At 56.0% G+C, this 15885-nt stretch overlaps 3 protein-coding genes across 8 annotated transcripts in view; all 3 read left to right on the forward strand.

Annotated features, from left to right (window-relative positions):
- Nucleotides 1-3828, forward strand: part of STIMATE (STIM activating enhancer) — a 53605-nt gene extending 49777 nt beyond the window's left edge. For both annotated transcript variants that reach the window (XM_055558621.1, XM_055558620.1), the window contains one exon: nucleotides 414-3828. In XM_055558621.1, the coding sequence (XP_055414596.1) occupies nucleotides 414-530 (117 nt within the window). In that variant the 3' untranslated portion in view covers nucleotides 531-3828. The remainder of the gene's footprint in view (nucleotides 1-413) is intronic.
- Nucleotides 3829-5611: 1783 nt separating this feature from the next.
- On the forward strand, nucleotides 5612-6983 carry MUSTN1 (musculoskeletal, embryonic nuclear protein 1). Of its 2 annotated transcripts, XM_055558623.1 has the most exons (3): nucleotides 5612-5901; nucleotides 6307-6439; nucleotides 6646-6983. In XM_055558623.1, exons 1-3 carry the CDS (start codon nucleotides 5893-5895, stop codon nucleotides 6750-6752), a joined length of 249 nt encoding a protein of 82 aa, XP_055414598.1. In that variant the 5' UTR covers nucleotides 5612-5892; the 3' UTR covers nucleotides 6753-6983. The 2 variants fall into 2 exon arrangements, with proteins under 2 accessions (XP_055414598.1, XP_055414597.1); XM_055558622.1 differs by lacking the exon at nucleotides 5612-5901 and having other exon boundaries at nucleotides 6009-6439.
- Nucleotides 6984-7110: 127 nt separating this feature from the next.
- The window catches only part of ITIH4 (inter-alpha-trypsin inhibitor heavy chain 4), a 29698-nt gene continuing 20923 nt past the window's right edge, over nucleotides 7111-15885 (forward strand). For all 4 annotated transcript variants that reach the window (XR_008706363.1, XR_008706364.1, XM_055558614.1 and 1 more), the window contains exons 1-10: nucleotides 7111-9455; nucleotides 10615-10781; nucleotides 12824-12928; nucleotides 13075-13237; nucleotides 13376-13486; nucleotides 13970-14098; nucleotides 14764-14880; nucleotides 15143-15311; nucleotides 15393-15518; nucleotides 15703-15884. Coding sequence is in view for 2 of the 4 variants with exons in the window: in XM_055558614.1 (XP_055414589.1) it covers nucleotides 9369-9455; nucleotides 10615-10781; nucleotides 12824-12928; nucleotides 13075-13237; nucleotides 13376-13486; nucleotides 13970-14098; nucleotides 14764-14880; nucleotides 15143-15311; nucleotides 15393-15518; nucleotides 15703-15884 (1356 nt within the window). In the remaining 2 variants the exon portion in view is untranslated. The remainder of the gene's footprint in view (nucleotides 9456-10614; nucleotides 10782-12823; nucleotides 12929-13074; nucleotides 13238-13375; nucleotides 13487-13969; nucleotides 14099-14763; nucleotides 14881-15142; nucleotides 15312-15392; nucleotides 15519-15702; nucleotide 15885) is intronic.

A 15885-nucleotide genomic window follows, 5' to 3' on the forward strand; every position in this document is an offset into this window, starting at 1 on the left:
TTCCTTTCAAAAAGGGACTTTTCAGTACTCTTGTGCTATATTTGAACCAATTTCAAGGACCTGGGACTCCATATGCCAACACTGGGCTTTTTTGGCCAGTGTGACCTAATGCAAAGGTTGCTCTGATGGTGGTTCGGTGCCAGCCGGAGGTTGTATGGAGAAGCAGGAGCAGAGGGGAGGTGTGTCCACTCAGCACTGCTGTTAGCACCCGTGGGTGCACATGGTGTAAACAAGGTCGGGCGAGGGACAGCTCGTCTCACTCTGTAAAGGGGGACCTCCCCATCTCCCTCTGCTAATAAACTTGACACTTGAGGCCTCCTGGCCAGGTTGGCGTTCTAGATGGGGGTCCAGGGTGGCCAGGTGAAGAGGGCATTGCTGGCGGTGACTCAGGGCCACGCCTCTCCACCGCTCAGATCCTGATCTCAGCCGATGACGAGATGGAGGAGTCGGACGTGGAGGAGGACCTCCGGAGACTGACGCCCCTGAAGCCTGCGAAGAAAAAGAAGCACCGCTTCGGGCTGCCTGTATGATGCATTCCCAAGCCAGGATCGGGTGGGGGCCCGCGGCCGGCCACCGGTCAGCCGAGGGTCGCTCGGCCGCGTCTTCCCTCCCCTCCTCTCTCTGCCCCTCTTCTACCTCCGCTCCTCCCGCGGCCTTGGCCGCTCCCAGATACTGTGACGCAGGGAGGGGGGCCGCCAGCTACGCGTGGCAGCTGGAGGTCCCCTCTCAGTTGCACTACAAACACTGACCAAATATGCAAGCGAGGTGTTCTGTTTGTGTGTTGTCGTCCCGGTGGTGTTGCGAGGGACCCGGAAGCCCTGTCCCGCGTCCGGCCGTGTGGCCTTGAGGCTGAGGACTTACCTGCACGTGGACCGTGGGTGGAACTTCTCGTCAGGGCTTCGGCGGGGAGCGTGAAGACGGAAAATGTTTGGGGGCTGAGTTACTCATTGACCAAGTTGAAGCCGTGACGCTTTCTTACTCGAAATGGCTTTTGTAACTATTGATTTCTATGGCTGGTTTTATGAGCTGTCACAGTGTTAATGTTTTTTGAGTATGTGTTTATTTCCTATGGGACTAATGGGCAAAACATAGATTTTTAAGTCTTCCGTATGCTGTTGACTTTTATATGTTTAAGTTATATTTTCATACTATTGTATTTAAAAGCTCTTTTTTACCCCCAAAGAAATGGGTTTGTTTGCCTTTCATGGGACGTGAACTGGTGGGAGGAAAAAGTTGGGAGTTTTTTTATTTGGAATATCATTAGGTAATTTGTGATCCGATGTGGTAAATAATTCCAGTAGGAAGGGAAGTGGGCCCTTATCTGAAATCAGCAAACCCAGTCAGTGGTTCTGCAGAGGTCAGGCCTGAGCAGGAGGCAGCTGGTCCGAATGTGGATCCAGGGCCTGTGAGGGTGGAACAGGAAGGGCTTTGCCCAGGGCCCAGCAGCACTTGGCACTTACTTCAGCTGGCAAGTTAGAGTCTTGGTGAAATGTGACTGAAAAGGGAGCATAAGAGGATATTGTGTCCAGAGAAATTGAGACTCCAAGGCCACTCCTGTTTGTCCCCTGCATCTCTTCAGAACCTCCAGATCTGAAGTTTAAAGCGCAGTCTTGGCCTCCCCGCCTCCCATGATGCAAGCTTCAGAGCCAGACTCTGGACCCCCCCTCTGGGAGCGTCCTCTCAGGCTACCCCGTGCCTGTCGGCTTAGTGTTGTCTTCTTGTCTTGTGCAGCAGTCTAGAGAACGCCTGTCTGACCATGAGATCCTGTTGTTTACATCCTCTAGAGCAGCAGGGTGGCTGGGCATGGGGTGGGGCAAGTGGAGGTGAGTGAGCTCGCTGTCTGCATCCACAGGCAGGACGAAGTGCTTCTTTCTAAACTTGTGGCCCCCACTCCTCAGAATGAGCATAGGCCCCATGGCTTTGGGAGTCTACTGCCCGGCAGTGGAATGGGCTGACCCAGGTACCTGCCTGCTGTGGGAGCAGCAAGGCAAAGCAGCCCGGTGTTTTGTCCCAGCCCAGAGTTGGCCTGAAAGTTTAGGAATAGAGAACTTTGTGGCAAAGTTGCGAGCTGGAAGTGAGATCAGTGCAGGGAGCCCACACCACCCAGAACCTTCCTTTTAGACCTACATAACAATGTGTTTCACTCAAGCAGGTTGGGTCTGAATTGTGACATGTGAGCCACAGTGTTAAACCAGGCATCCTGGGTCTATCCTCTGCCTCCTGCAGTCCCACCTGTGTGGGTCGTAAGGGCACAAACTTTGGAGAGGACTTCTCAGCTGTCATTGTCTTAAGAGTCCAGAAGCAGGAGGGCCAGAGGAACCTGGACCTGAACTGCCATGGGCAGCGATTCTGCTTGGGTGGGTGCCAGTGGCCACAGGAGAGGAAGGTGAGATTGCAGCCCATCTCCACTCTCCCTTCACCCTGTTCTCATCCCATGCTCTTCCCTCTCCAACCTTCAGCTATGTTAGTGGGCAGCTCTGCACTGGGAAGACCAGGCCCAACTCTGGTCCTGGTAGGTGATAGGCATCGCTGACTCACCTTACTTTGTCTTCCCGTTGCCTTTCGTTTTTAATAACCTGTGGTCACAGCTGTTTCCTGCACCTCACTGAGCCCAGAATCTGAGCTTTTCTTTCAGTCTTCAGATCCTGATGTTTCCAAACTAGCAACAGTGGGCAGGAGACACACAGGCTGTGAAGGATAGAGACTGGGTTATACAGATCCCAGATGATCTGCTTATCCCAGTGCCTGCTGGGCAGTAGGTTTTGGGGACTAAGAGGTAGTGCGCAAGTGGTGGTTTCTCCCTGTATCCTGATTTTCAAAGGAGTTTAGTCTCTGAGTGGCAGTTGTGTGGTAGCTGGCTACCTAGGGCATGGACATTTACCAGAGTCTAGTTATACAGGGCATCGTTGGCATGCTTGGCCTTACCCTCTGTGCACACTCACACGCACACAGTTTGTATCCCCCAGGAGTGCCTCCTGCAGTTACTGAGGGCTTTTCTGTGGTGCACTGTCCCGAGATAGTAGGTACGGTGGGCCATGGCCAGGACTTAATTCCCGGCTGGCCTCCCTCCCTGGGGTAAGCTTTCTCTCCAACTGCTCCAAGGTGCCTTATGAGGTGCAGCCCTTCACCTGCCCCAGGGCAAGCGTTGTCATGTTTGAGAAGCCACAGAACACCAGCTGGATGTTGTGCGCTGTCCATCTGGTTTGTCTGAATTTGGACCTCAGACAAAGGCGGACCCCATGCCACCTTTCATGGAAACTTGTAAGTCAAGGTCAGGAACAAGTTTCTTGTAACTGAGGGAAGTAACCCGATGAAGTAGAATTGTCACATCTCCCGTCTGAATGAAAGAGACCACCATTGCCCATTTTCCCTTTGGCTGCCAGTGGGTGTTGTCAGTGGCAAGGAGGAATGTTGATGAGATCCCTGGTGACAGTGGCTTCTTGGTCTGCTCAGTCCAAAGGCCTACCATGTGAAGTCCCACTAATTAGCCTTCGGGCACGCTGGTGGCCTCCAGCCTCAAGCTTTAACTTGTGTCTCTTCCGGACAACAAGGAGTCACGGGTTAATGTTGACCATGCCTGTAAAAGGAATATATGTAAAGGTTCGAATTCAAGTTGTTTCTTCCCCTCGGCAGTGTGGGCCTAGAGGCTGCAGCCCGGAGTCCCTGACTGAAGGCTGCCCCAGGAGCCTGGAGGGGGCAGCAGGTGTCAGTATCTCATTCTGCCCTCCAGACGGCAGTCCACTGGCCGTTTTGCAGCCAGGTGAACCTGGATGACTCTGGGAACTTGCCCTCAGCCAGAGCAGCCACCCTGGAGGGGACAAGGCTGGCCTTTAGAAGTGTCGCACACTTCCAGCGAGGAGCAGAGAGCTGTCTGTTTTACCCTGCAAAACATTGGTAGCTCCAGGGGCTTTGCTTTGGGGGAGGGCCTTTGAGCTCCTGAGTGGGTGGGTGGGTTGTTTTAATTTGGTTTCTCTTTTCATGAAGTTTGTTAGGAGTCAGACCTATGTGAGCAAACCATGGCCTCCCAGTGGAGGTGGTTCAATTTGTGGTGTTATGAGTCACAGAAACACATTTTTGAAGTGAAAGGGAAGATGATGTACTTACACTGTAAAATGGTTTACAATAAAGTTTGACATCTTATTACAGTTTCTAAAAAAAGAAACTATCACTCTTGTGGTTGTTGGTTGTGTGTTCTGTGGAGCTGAAACAGCTTAGTGGGGTCAAGAAAATGTCCCCAGTGAGTTAGAAAGTTCTTCCCAGAAAACAGGGTGAGAATGAATCTGACCTCTCCTTATGGTGGACGTGGGAGCCAAAACCTGCCGAGGGGAAAAAAACAAACACGCTCACGCCGTTTCGTCTTTCCTGCTAATGCGAGTGAAAGCTCCTGTCTCCCCCCAACCAGGAGCGTGGTGCCTTAGAGATGGGGTGTAAGGCGTGAACATCCCACATCCTTGTTCCTAAGGCTGCAGGGCTGGAAGGCAGGTGCCTCCCTGGGCAGCGCTGGCTGTGGAGGCAGAGCTGAAGCACCGGGAGCTGGCAGCACAGGCCAGGCCTGTCCTCAGTGCCTCTTGGCCCCTGTTTGGAGTCCTGGATTTGTGCCGGCAGCTGTCTGAAGGCATTCCTCATGTCAGCACTCGTCTCAGATGGAACCTGGCAGGGCTCGCGTTGGCCTCCCAGAGCCAATACCAGGCAGGGGGAATTAGGGTGGGATGAGATCTGACAGCAATGGAGTGGCATTCCAGGTAGCCAAACGTCAGTGCCTGGTTGGTTCCGTCTGCTTGGAGCCTTCAAGGATAAAAATGTGCTCTATCACAAACTGACAAGGAGCCTGGGTATGTTCGACCCAACACGGCAGACCCTGAGCGCCCATCCACGTCACATTCACTCCTGCCCTCACCCCAGGCCCAGAGCCCTGCCATGTGCCCTGGGGGTCTCCCCTTCAAGGACAGGGTGTTTGAAACTAGCAGAGGAGAGTTAAGTGACCTTCAGGGTCCCTGTCCGTCTGTCTATGACTGGAGCGGGCTTCACTGTTGCCCACCCTCTCATAACCTAAATATCCTTGGGCCAGTTGCCCTTCAGTGACCTCATCTCAGTCAGAGGCTCTGTGCTGTTTCCTCCAACTCGCCTCATGGTTTCCTCCCAGCCCTTCCTGGGCACTTTGCCCCTTCCTTTATCCCTCTCCTAATAAACTTGCACTGGGAGCTGGACAGAGAATGGGGGCATCAGCAAAACTGTTGATGGGGCAGCTCTCAGGCTTCCCTTGGCCGCAATTTCTCCACCTGGGAGCCAGGTGCAGGCCCCATGCTCTGAGTGTGATGGCTCAGCAAGCTGGCCGTGAGCACACGCTCCCCAGCGGCAGACGCAGGAAGCCTCCTCCCCGCTGCCATGTGGAGCTGGAAAGTCTCTTTCCTGTGAAATACAGGGAGAGGGTAGAAGAGAGAAAAACAAGCTCAGAGTTGTCCACCCTGGCCCAGGGCCCTCCCTTTCCTTGGGGACACCCCCACGCTGGGATGGACTATCGCAGATAGACAGCTCGGACAGCCACATGTATGTTACAGGACCTGCATTCGTAAACACAAGTTGCTGCCAGGCCCAGCGCCTCCCTCCCACAAGAGAGCAGCTGTCCCCGAGGGTACGGGGTCTCCCCAGCTGTCTACTGTCGCCAGGACTGCAGCCCCCCAGGCAGAAGTGCTCAGAAGCCCCTATCATCTCCAAGAATAAACTCTGAAGCCAGCGGCTGCGAGGATCTGAATCATCGGGGAGCTGTCAGAGGAGGGGGAGTGACTTCCCGGGACAGGCAAGCGGACTATATAAGCCCCAGAGGGCTGGGCGCTGCTTAAATCTCTTCCACAGCCACTGCCTGCCAGGGAGCAGCTCCCCACAGCACCCACCATGTCCCAGGTAGGAGGGCCCAGCTCAGGGCCTGCTGGTGCCAGGGGCGGGGGTGGGGTGGGGGAGATAGACACTGTCAACTCTGGCAACTGTGTCTTGAGCTGAGCTCAGGGCATAAACACAGGAGGCTCTGCCTCCCCTGGAAGGCCAGGGCTCAGGGAGGTCAGGCAGACAGATGGTATGAGACTGTAACAGGCACGGCCCCAGAGCTCCTGGTCTTTGGGGAAAGGATGGAGACTTGGGGTAGGGGGTGTGTGACATGCAGTCAAGAAGGCTTCTTGGAAGAGAAGTGATGCCTTGAATTGACTGGAGTTAAGTGAGCAGGGAAGAGGGGTCTGGGCCAAGGCGTGGTGGTGGGAAAGGGCCCTCAGCCTCTAGGCCTCAGGTTGTAAGATGAGGCTTGGGCTCCCCGAGGCTGGCGCTCAGGAAGCCCCTATCAAGAAGAAGCGGCCCCCTGTGAAGGAGGAGGACCTGAAGGGGGCCCGAGGGAACCTGACCAAGAACCAGGAAATCAAGTCCAAGACCTACCAGGTCATGCGGGAGTGTGGTGAGTGTTCTCAGGACGATGGGGGCCTGGACGCAGATGTGTGTCTGTGGGAAGGAGGATGGGTTGGGGGCGGGAGGGTCCCACGGGTCCTTGTTCTAAGAGTTCAGAGCTTGTGGGCTCGAGGTGGTGCTTACCACAGCGGGGGCCTCTCCTCTCTAGGAAGCCAGGCCTGCCCCTGACCCACCTCCTCCCCATCCTTCCCGCAGAGCAAGCTGGTTCTACCGCCCCGTCGGTGTTCAGCCGCGCCCGGACTGGCGCTGAGACCGTGTTTGAGAAGCCCAAAGCTGGGCCCGCCAAGAGTGTCTTTGGCTGAGAAGTGCATGCCACCCCATCCCTCACCACAGGCACCACTGCGACACAGGAACTTTTCCCAAGAAATGTTTTTTTTTTTTTTTTTTCCCCAAGAACTCTTTTTTTTATGCTAGAACACACTTTCTCACCTGCCGCCTTGGGAAATGCCACCCCTGCCCCACAGCCCTGGCCCCTCAGCCCAGAAACTCTGTACTCACACCTGGGAAACACCAATAAAGAGAATGCCCAAGTGGCCCCAGCATTTGAAGGGTGTTGGTTGGTCACTGGCCATGGCCACTAAATGCCAGGGAGGGGAGGGGAGGGCAGGGCGGGTGTGGGGCACATTTTCCACCCGTCTCGACTTCTGGGAAAGTCCCAGAGGATAAATGCAGGTGCTGTTATGCCCACCGCCACATGCCACAGAGAGCCTCGGGTGTGGAGACCTGGTGCTGACCTGTGTGACTTCAAACCGTCTCTCCTTTTCTGAGTCGCAGTTTCCCCTAGTATGTGACAAGGGGCCCTATTGTGTAGGCCATGGTCACAGTGCTCAGAGTGAAGCAGGTGGGGGCCTGGGGCTCACCCTGTCCCCACCCTTCACAGAAGCCATCGCGATGCCTCCAGGGACCCCAAGGTTCGATGGAACTCAGGGTCCTCGAATCTCCCTCCCCCTTGGTCACATTGCCCACTGCCATCTCGCATCCCCTCAAAGACACAGCCAGGTGGAGGCTCCTCTCCGGCCAGTGGCCGTCCACTCCCTGAGCCACTGTCCCCTCACCCCAGCTGAGTGAGCCTCCCCCTCGCCACTCCCATGGCTCTGCCTGAGTCACGGAACACCAGGGTCTCAGGTCTTGTGTGATTCTTCCCACTTCAGGCCTCAAATGTCCCTGAGCACCTGGAGCTGTCGGATTCAGGGCACTAGAGAGGCCTGTCCAGCTGTGACAGCAAGACCCCAGACAGTCCAGGCTAGTCGTGCAGGGCCTGGGCTTACAGTGCCTGGCCTGGGGCCGATGTCTGCAAGCAAGTCTCGCCCATCCCCTAAGCAGGTGGAGCGGGCTGCACAAAGCCTTTTGCATGTTCCCAGCCAGCCCTGCCTCCTTATATAGCTTTTTCAGGCTGGGCCAGAGGGAGCAGACCTTCTGTGGGGGCCAGGCCTGGGCCTGCCCACTGGGCCCCTTGGGGAGGCCCTTCCCACAGATTGCCGAAAGGCTGTGTTCTCCCGTGTCATTCCGATCACATCCAGAGGCAAGGGGCAGGCGGTGCAGATGTGCACAGAGGTTCAGCTGAAGTCATATAAAGAAAGGGAGTGTTTACTTGTAGCCACAGACCCAGCTCCCTTCCCTCGGGGCAGGTGCTGCTGGCATTGACAGAGGCAGGGCTAATGGAGGAGCCCCCTTCCTGCCCTGTGAGTCTCCCAAGTGGGACCTGAAGATGGCACCCTCCCTCAACCCCTATCCCCAGGAGAATGTCACTGAGCCCTCCTTCTCCGACCCAGGGTCTGGCACCTGGCCACTTTTCTGAAGCATCTTTAGCCCATATGTGGCCCGAGACTCAGGAACTGAGCTCTCCCAGATCCACAGGGAGACAAGCACCAGCTGTGTCCCCACCCCCTAATACTTATTTGCTTTATTGCTGTTACGAAAACAGTCTTTCAACTTTATTACAGAAAAATTGAAAAAAGCCATCCTTAATCCTACCGCAGGCCCTCCAGCCATCCTCGTGTGGCCTGGGCCCGTGACAACAGCACTGCCTTGGCGGTGGCTTGCTGACAGATCGGCGTTCTGCCCTTCCTCACTCCAGGAGTGATTCACAGGCTCCCTTGGCACCACTGACCTCCACATAGGCCACTTGAGCGCACACGCCACCACCCTGAATCGCCCCCTCAGGAACTCCATGCTTCCCTCTCAGGAAACTTCCCCACAGCCTGATCTCTGGGCCACAACGCGGGGCATCTTGGTGACTCTCGGTTTGTATTGCCAAGTGCAGATCTAGTTTTGGAGGCCTTGCTGGAACTGCACCAAGATTCCTGGCTAGAATAATGGGGCCCGAACAGCATCCTGGGCACCCCCCCAGCAGAGAGAAGGGGGGCCCCTTGGCCTAGCCCCCCTCCTCCCATAAGTAAGGCGTATCCACCCCGCCTTAGCCCCAGCAGATCTTGCTCCACTCAGGTGCCCCGAGGGCTGCTTCGTGCCCTTGGGTCCCAGTGACCAGTCACACTGACCTGATTTCCAGGCCCCCTGCTTCCCAGAAACCATACTTTGGCCCTCCTCTTCCCGGCCATGCCTCTCCTCTAAGGCTGGGCTTACAGAGAGCCGGCCAGTTCACTGCTGTGCCCCCCAGCCCTGGGGAGCTTTTTGGTGGGATAACGGGTATGAGGGGTGGTGGTGCCTTGCTTAGATTCTGGACCTTTCAGAAGGGGCGCCCATACTAAACTCCCACTCAAGCCTGCTCCTGGGTTCCCATCTCCAGCCAAGGTCCACAGGACATTTGCAGTCTGCCTGCTTATCTTGAGGCCCCTGTGGTGTTTGGCTTTGCAGATCCCAGTTTCCCAGAACCTGCCCCCGCAGGGGCGGGGCGGTGAGCAAGTTATTAATTCCGCACTTCGCCGTCTCACGTTCAGAAGCGACCAGCCAGAGCCAGAATGAAGACCCCAGCCCCGGGCCGCACCCACGGCATCATGCTGGTCCTGCTCTCGCTGGCTGTCCTCCAGACCAGCAAGGCCCAAAAGGTAACATCCGTGGGGGCCTGTGTGTGTGCACCCTAGTGTGAATGGGGCAAATGAGTGAAGGCGAGGAGAACATGGGTCTGTGTGAGCATGGGTCAGTGTGTGTGCAGAGAAGGGGTGCTGCCCTAAGGGGTCTATGGAGAATCCCCCATTTACTGGGAGGGGTGATCCTGTTATTTCCCAGTTCCCTGGGAGGAACTACAGCCTAGCAAGTTGCCCTGGAGGGCGGCAGTAGGTAGGGTGGGTAAGAATGCACCTCAGGAGCCCAGCTTACCCCTCCTGTCAGCCTGACCTCGCGGAAGTTATTGATGCTTTCTGTGTCTCTTTTTCCTCCTCTGTAGAACAGTAGCAGAACAAGGTTACAGTAATAGAACTATTCAGAGGTTTGTGGTGAAGAGGAAACCTTTAGTATTACGAAGTGCTGAGTACAGGGTCTGGCACCAGGCAGACACTCACTCACGTGTAAACAAGGCGCTCAGCCTGCCGTGCACCTCTGTGCTGAACACAAGTATGCCATGTGCAAGCAGGCAAGAGCCGTGTAGGCTCTGCCTGTGTACACATACCCTTCCTTGGAGACAGCACACCTGGGGCAAAATACACATACTTGGGGGAGTGCCCCATGGGATGGATGGAGCAACAAGGGCAGCCCCATGGCTGTGGAGAAAAGGACAGAGCAGAAGATGCTCAGCCTTAGAGGTGGACCTTCCCTACCTCCAAGTCTCCCAGCTCCCGCAGGCCCCTGGGAGGAGGCTGGTGGGCACTGTTTTCCCAGTCACCGGACTTGGGCACTGCCCTTCCACTGGGCAGGGCTAAGATGGCATGGAAGCTGCTGCCACTCCTCTCTGCCTCAAGGATAAGTCCCTCCCAGACACAGTGGGGCTCAGGCTCCACCCCCCACCCCTTGCCTGCTTTTTCTCCAAGGAGCACTGTGGCCCCCACTAGACAAGACAGGCCGGTCCCTGCCCAGTAGGGTCTCTGCACTATTGGGTGGGGAATGAAACACACAGCAGCCTCTGATTTGAGATCAAAGTTCACAGTGCTGCATGTGATTCTTCTTGGTCTGAGGCTCGGTTGGGGTTGGGGGCCAGGGCTTGGTGTGGGACCAAGGTCAAGACCCACTCTTGAAGAGCGTTAAACAGTCCCACCCTTTCCTCCTTCACAGGTCCAGAATGACATTGACGTCTACAGCCTCACTGTGGACTCTAAGGTCTCCTGCCGATTTGCCCACACAGTCATCACCAGCCGGGTGGTCAACAAGGCTGATGCCGTGCGGGAGGCCACCTTCCAGATGGAGCTGCCCAAGAAAGCGTTCATCACCAACTTCTCCATGTAGGTGCCCTCCTGCACTCTTCCTGGTCTCCGCTCCCCAACCCAGCAGTCTGACACCATGGCCCCTGTGTTCTCTTCCTGATGTGAGATGTGCCAGGATATAAGCCTGAGGTGTGTGTGTTCCACCTGTGGGCAATGCAGAGGCCAGAGGCTTCTAGGAACTTTATACATTCTCAGAGACCCTTCCTTGCCTCCATCCCTTTATCCCTTCCTCTTTCCCTTTATCCCTTCCTCCTTCGCATTCTGCCTCCCTCATTCCACCCCTCTACCCATTCCTACCTCTTTCCCTCCATCTATCCCTCTCTCCCTTCATCCCTCCCTCCGTTGGTCCCTCCTGCCTTCTGTCTCTCCATCTATTCATCCATCTGTTTTCCCTGAGTTCTGCCCAGGTGCCAGATGGAGAACCACAGCCTCTTTATGTCTTTGCCTTTGAGAAGTACAGACTTAGGGCATCCTGAGGCCAAGCCCAGGCAGAAGGGAATCACCAAAAGGCAGATTCCAACTCAGAACACAGAAAACTTCTTAACTTCTTAAGCCCCTACAATGAGGCAATGCCTCAGGGAGGGCGATCACTTCCTTGTCACAGAAGTTCTGACCCAGGCTGGTCCACCTGCCCCATAGTGGGATACTGCAAAGGATGGTTCTTCTCTGAGCCAGAAGCTGTGTTGGGAGGCCCCTGGGGTTTCCGTAAGCTGGTGACTCTGTAAACTGGTGATGATCGTCACTTTGTCCTCTACTTTCCTCCCCCACCCTTCCCAACTGAGTTTTGCAATGTTTGCTAAATGCCAGAGAACTCTCTGTCTCTGGCCCTGCAGGAGAGGCAGTGATTAAGAACAGGCCAGAGAGGGGCTGATCCTAGAAACTCAGGGAGGGTGAGAGAGCTAGAGTCTCAGGCAGAGTCCCCATTGCACCCTGGGACCTCTGAACACCTGCAATGGGGGCAGGGTTGGTTCCTTAGCTCTCTGCCCAGCCCCCTCCATCAGCCCTTCTTTTCCTAACCAGGAGCCAGGCCTATGCGGCCCAACTTGCAGTGTAAGCTTCATAGGCTGCACCCCACTTCCCATGTGGGTGCTGTGGCTGGCAAGCTGCAAGGTTCCAGGCCCATTTCATCTTCTGAAGGCCCAGGACATGCACCCCTCTCTGGGCCCAGCTCCTGTGGCTGCATGAGATAGGGAAGCAGGGGGCAGGGCAGGGTGCCTTGCTCCCCAACCTGGCTAGGAGCCCCATTTGGGCATCTGGAAGGAGGAGCCCTGCAGCCCAGCACCAGCCCCACTGTAGCTCAGGGTTAAATTGTGACCAGGAAGGTGCGGAGGAGGGACACTGGCCCCAACATCCTGGCTGTCCCCTCCCGCCTGGAGACTCTTACACTTTCACACCACCCCCCAGATGGAGCAGACTTATGTTTGCCTGCCGCTTCTCTCTCTGTCCCTCAAATGGCCACTAGGATTGTTTCTACCCGTCAAGGAGCCCCATCCCCTAGTCATCCAAAACCTTCCCCAGGAGCCAGCCTCTCTGCAGTGTGGCCTGCCCTTTGTTGGTGAAAAGAGGGGCAGCCGTGGAGAGAAGGGTCAGAGCCTTCAGCCCTGTGTCTCCACTGGCTTGGGAGCCAGCATCTCCCTCTTCAGCCTGCCCCACCCAGCTGGACACAAGGCTGAGTGAAATGAGGCTCAGAGCTCTCGCTGGTGGCTGATTGGTTCCTCTGGAGACAGTCTGTAGGGTGGAAGGGGCAACTGGAACATGGAGCCAGACAGGAAGGGAGGAGAGAGGCCAGGTGCTTGCTCAGCCCTGCCTCCTCCTTCATCCCAGTAGTTCAGGAAAAGGCATGTCAGCCAACACACTGCATAGCTCAGGGTAGATGGAGGTCTGCTGAGCCCCGAGCACCCCGGGGCCCCAAACAAAGCTGTGTCCGCAGTAGGTGTGTAAGAGACACGTGGGCTCAGGTAAAGATAGGAGTCACTCTGGGCATGGAAAGTCCCAGAGAAGGTGGGATTGCAGTGGGCCTCACCCTCCAGGCTCTCACAACTCACTCCCTCCTGCCCCAGGGTCATCGATGGTGTGACCTACCCAGGTAACATCAAGGAGAAGGCTGCAGCACAGGAGCAGTACAGCGCAGCTGTGGCCAGGGGCGAGAGTGCTGGCCTTGTCAGGTGAGCCCAAGGGGGTGGGAAGATCCCTCTGGGGGTGGCGTCAAGGCTGCCCCCGACTTCAGCTGTTGAACGTTGCTCCCCCTCCAAGGGCCATACCCACTCCCACCCCAAGTCTGAGGGGCACATCCGATGCCCTCGTCCCCCAGGGCCACCGGGAGAAAGACAGAGCAGTTCCAGGTGTCCGTCAGTGTGGCTCCTGCTGCCAAGGTCACCTTCGAGCTGGTGTATGAGGAGCTGCTGTCCCGTCATCTGGGAGCATACGAGCTGCTGCTGAAAGTCCGGCCCCAGCAGCTGGTCAAACACCTGCAGGTACATGGCACCACTTTCTCCTAGAAGGCTTCCTTGATGACCTCACTCTGCCGAGGGCGGACCCAGCTTCCCCCTCTACCCGCTGTGAGGGCCAGCCCTGGCTCCCAGCAGACCCAGTAACCCACTTCTTGCTTCTAGATGGACATTCACATCTTCGAGCCTCAGGGCATCAGCTTTCTGGAGACAGAGAGCACCTTCATGACCAACAAACTGGCAGAGGCCCTCACCACCTCACAGAACAAGACCAAGGTGGGCCTGCTAGGGTCTGTGGATGAGGGTTCCCAGGGGCCTGTCTTGAGGCTGGACTTCCAGAGAGCGGAACCGCTGATCAGAATCTCTGAGCTTGAGGGACTTGTGAGGTTCCTATGTCCGTGCTGTCATTTGGCAGACAGGGAGGGCAAGGCCCAGGGACGGATGGCGGGTGCCGGTTTGAACCCTGAGCTCAGAAGAGAAGACTTATGTGAGGGTCCCCAGACCAGGTAGAGAGGAGAGGCTGGCTGGACCGCACACATCCTGGGCCCAGCCTCGGCTTGCACAAAGACGGGAGCAGGAGATTCACTCACACCCGCTCCCCTATATGGAGGTCATCTGGCCGACAGCTCAGCCTGAGAGAAAGTCTCCTGAAACTTGACCCAAGACTGCCTCCTGGAATTCTCTCTTCAGATAGGGATGAGGGGTGTTGTTAACACCACCTTGCTGCTCCTTCCAACTTCAGCCAGGTCATTTTTCCAGGCTCACGTCCGATTCAAGCCAACACTGTCACAGCAACAGAAGTCTCCGGAGAAGCAGGACACGGTCCTAGATGGCAGCTTCGTTGTCCGCTACGATGTGGACCGGCCTCTTGCCGAGGGTTCCATTCAGGTATGTGGGCTCCAGGCAAGAGCTGAGCCACCAAAAAGTCCATTCACCCTCAAGGACCTGAGCCTGGGTGTTCTTGAAGAAAAGACAGAATAACCACCCTGGTTATCAGTGTGCCCCAGGTATTGCACAGAGAGAACACAGGCAGTTTGATTGTGTTGTCGCTGAAACTGTTCCCTTCCAGAGGGGGAGAAAAGTTCATCTCTGCTGAAGAGATATTGGGTGGGGTTTCCCTTGTTGCCCTGGCTGCCAGGAGGCTCACAGTTCACTTTTACGCTCAATCGCAGTAGCTTCTTTCACATAAGTTTCTGGCCACATTGTGCTTCCCTTTTACCTTTTTGATGGGCCTTGTTTTTGGAGTCTTCACTTCTTTGATGGATCTCAGGTGTACTATGTCTGAACCTTTTAGTATAAGCTGCTTCAAATAATTAAATAGGTAAAGTAAGGGTAGAGTTCTGGTGAGCCAAGTCTAAGCAGAGAAGCCTTTGTAAGGGAGGCACTGGATCAAGCCAAGCAATATGGCGAGAATCTGGGGAGGTTCATGGTGGAATAGGGCTGGAAGGAGCTGGAATAAAGAGTACAGCAGAACCTCAGGGTTGCGGGTGAGGAGGCTGGTTGGGTGCAGAGCTGCAGCTCTTACACCTGGCTGTGTCTCACTCTGGTCACAGATTGAGAACGGCTACTTTGTGCACTACTTTGCCCCTGATAGCCTGTCCACAATACCCAAGAATGTGATCTTTGTCATCGACAAGAGCGGCTCCATGATGGGCAGGAAAATAAAGCAGGTAGGTCCCGTGGGCCAGGTAGGAGTTCTGAAAACTCGCAGACGTCTAACACCATCAGCTCTGGTCCAGCAGGCCAACCAGACGTGCCCTCCCTCCTCATCCTAGGTAGGGGGCTCCCATGGATTGAGGTTGGTCTTGCCGCTAGAACATTCCCCACGTCCTCATTCCAGCTGGGAGCCTTAAGGTGCTGTCTAAGGGCACAGGAGCCACCAGGGAGGCCCCACTGAGACACCCACCTTGTGTCCCCCTTGCCCTGACCCAGACCCGGGAAGCCCTCATCAAGATCCTGGATGACCTCAGTCCCCATGACCAGTTCGACCTCATCAGCTTCAGTGCGGAAGCAACCACGTGGAAACCTTTGCTAGTGCCAGCCTCGACTGAGAACGTGAATGAGGCCAAGAACTACGCCACTGGCATCCAGGCCCAGGGAGGTGAGTGCTTGTGCAGCCCTGCGTGGTAGACACTTCTGGGGCACCCTGCTGGGAGCCCCGCTGAGGGTGTGTGCCCCACAGGGACCAATATAAATGACGCGATGCTGATGGCCGTGCAGCTGCTGGAGAAAGCCAACCAGGAGGAGCTGTTGCCTGAAGGGAGCATCACCCTCATCATCCTCCTCACTGATGGTGACCCCACTGTAGGTAAGGCACTGCCAGCAGCCCCCTGGCGCACTGCCCAGAAGGAGAAGCTGGGTTTCAGCCTGGCGTGCTGTGGAACCTGGGGCAGGGAGAAGGGTCTTTTAGGCCTCTTTGGCTCTGAGATTCCAGAAATATCCATTGAGCCAATCACCATTTTCTCACCCCTTTCCGAAACCACTGGGTCCAGGGGAGACCAATCCTTCGAATATCCAGAAGAACGTGCGGAAAGCTATAAATGGCCAGCATAGTCTCTTCTGCCTGGGCTTTGGCTTCGATGTCAGCTACGCCTTCCTGGAGAAGATGGCACTAGAAAACGGCGGCCTGGCCCGGCGCATCTATGAGGACTCAGACTCTGCCCTGCAGCTGCAGG

The sequence above is a fragment of the Bubalus kerabau genome, chromosome 20 (assembly GCF_029407905.1).
Source record: "Bubalus kerabau isolate K-KA32 ecotype Philippines breed swamp buffalo chromosome 20, PCC_UOA_SB_1v2, whole genome shotgun sequence".
Classification (NCBI taxonomy): Eukaryota; Metazoa; Chordata; class Mammalia; order Artiodactyla; family Bovidae; genus Bubalus; species Bubalus kerabau.

Excerpts from the sequence above, each read along its gene's own strand:
- MUSTN1 (XM_055558622.1), top strand. The coding sequence starts at position 6,286 with ATGAGGCTTGGGCTCCCCGAGGCTGGCGCTCAGGAAGCCCCTATCAAG. Across the intron at positions 6,440-6,645 it reads CCAGGTCATGCGGGAGTGTG|AGCAAGCTGGTTCTACCGCC; the intron begins GTGAGTGTTCTC and ends TCCTTCCCGCAG.